General features: G+C 44.2%; 1 protein-coding gene across 1 annotated transcript in view; it reads right to left on the bottom strand.

The window, feature by feature from the left end:
- Nucleotides 1-2,204, bottom strand: part of LOC107096487 (brain-specific angiogenesis inhibitor 1-like) — a 218,576-nt gene that overhangs the window by 105,754 nt on the left and 110,618 nt on the right. The window contains exon 13 of the mRNA XM_015393149.1: nt 726-834. Coding sequence (XP_015248635.1) covers nt 726-834 — 109 coding nt within the window. The remainder of the gene's footprint in view (nt 1-725; nt 835-2,204) is intronic.

The following is a 2,204-nucleotide window of genomic DNA, read 5'->3' as shown; positions in this document are numbered from 1 at the left end:
AGCGGCTGATCTGCTTTGTACTGATTTCTTTTTGATTGATTTTATCAACCCTTTATGTAACCAGATAAAATAGACTCGTTGAGACCGAGGTCTCCGGTTCAAGCATTTTGTGTTCTTACATTCGCATGCTGACTTAAAAAAACTAAATGTAACACTAAAGCTCAGTTTGCAACATGCAAATAATGCAACTGAGCCTCCCTGACGCTGTGACTGATGAGGGTCATCGTCAGAACAAACAAGCGTGGCGCAGAGACACAGAGACGGGCTCTCTGCCGTCCCACCTGGGGGAATAAAGCGACACGTCACCGACTGCCCAAGCGGCAGTCAGGGCTGTTTTAATACATACTGGCTGCCGTAGCAACAACAGCGAGGACCTCCTCTGAATCTGGTGGGTGGAGATGACACCTGCTCAGTGTTTTATCATCATCACTTTGATAACCGAGGTCTTAAGTTTCTTATCTTCGGTCCAACGAGGATCCATCGCATCAAACTGTTTATAATGGAGCCATAATTTATGTGTGTTTATATAAATATGAAGATGGATCAGCACATCATTTCATCTACTGCTGTTAGAAGCTTGTCTGTGAAGGAACTATGGTAGCAAAGGAAGGCTCTGCATAAACAGATGGTGATCAGGTGATATTCTCCCGACAGAAACCTGCCTTCTGCCAGAGGAAAATCTATGTGATGAGCAGACAGAGATCCTGCATGCAGAGGGGGCTGACCTAGGTTATCGGTGACTTCATACATGTCGTGGAAGTCTTTCATCCTTAAGCCAATGACGTCCACAAAGTCCTCCATGAGACGGAAGAGCTCTTTGATGTTCGGCCCCAGCTGAGAAGAAAGAGACAAGAGTTAGAAAAAACAAACAACAACAACTTTCTGTTTTTGCAGAAACACTGAAGGCAAACATTGTCCCACAGCTGGACGTGGACGGAGGGGCTCAGCGTGTCCTTCATCAAACTCACAGCAGCGTTTACTTCTGCTTGTTGCTTTCAGTCACAATCGCTGCTTTTTTTTGGCATTTATTTAAACCCAAATTTCTTCAGTTGGTTCTTTTCATTTATTTTAGAAAAGTTTATATTTTCGCCAGGTTTCTCCTTTTTCTGGAAACCAGCTCAAAGCTGTCAAACCTTGTTGGTAAGGAGAGTGTATACAGTGAGGATTTGAACACCTCGCTGTTTTGCATGGTCTCCCCCTTAGAAATTATGGAGGGGTCTGGAATGGTCATCATAGGTGCATGTCCACTGGGAGAGACATAATATACAAAGAAAAAAAAATCCAGAAATCACAATGTATGATTTTTCTAACTATTTATTTGTATGATACTGCCATGATCTTGGAGTTGATGACTGGCTTAATTACTCATTTCTTTCACCTGTCTAACCTGGTTTCCAATTACTGCTCATCTGATCCACCTGCTCCTGCCTCTATTTCAGGAGCTTGCATCCAGTCATCAGAGTCATTACTGGTGCTGTTCTCTCTAGTCAGTGGCGAGAGTGTTTTTCCTTGGTGTTTTTGATTCCATGATCCTAACCCGTTCTGCCTCTCAGCCACTGGGCCTGCATGTTAATGTGCTGATCTGTTTGCCTGAACTGTCTTTGGACTCCTGGACTTTTTCCTGTTCTGATCTGTTTCCCTGACCTGACTTGGGACTCCTGCATGTTCTCTGGGGCTGCAGCAGCTGGGACACTCTGGGCGGCGCCCGCCGCATCTTGTTGGCCCACCGACTGAATCCTAGGTCATTCTCTGGGCATGGATAGTGACTCACAATGATAATAATCTTCCGACATGTTATCATGTTCACTTACCTATGTTTCTCTTCTGCAGAGGTTCCAGCCTTAGATGCCCTAGCAGCTGCTACTCCACTCCGTGTTTTAAAGAAATGCTTTTTGAGTTATCCCACTTTCTGTCTGGCCTTGAATACTGGGTCCTCTGTTCTGCAAATAAGCATTTAAACACCTCTCTATCAGCTAGAACTCTGACCTTCAAAGACCAGTCTGTCTTCAAAATGTTAATCTCCACTCCAGTTATTATCCTAAATTAGATGGACCTGTTTGAGGTTGTTAGCTGCATAAAGACACCTGTCCACCCCATACAATCAGTAGAAATCCAACTACTAACATGTCAAAGACCAAAGAGCTGTCCAAAGGCTCTAGAAACAAAATTTTACTCCCCCTTAAAGCCGAAGGGAAGCGGCTGTT

Source organism: Cyprinodon variegatus, unplaced genomic scaffold, assembly GCF_000732505.1.
Source record: "Cyprinodon variegatus isolate N-32 unplaced genomic scaffold, C_variegatus-1.0 Scaffold627, whole genome shotgun sequence".
NCBI lineage: Eukaryota > Metazoa > Chordata > Actinopteri > Cyprinodontiformes > Cyprinodontidae > Cyprinodon > Cyprinodon variegatus.
Note: the sequence above shows the minus strand (reverse complement) of the source record. Positions and strands in the feature narration are given on the sequence as shown.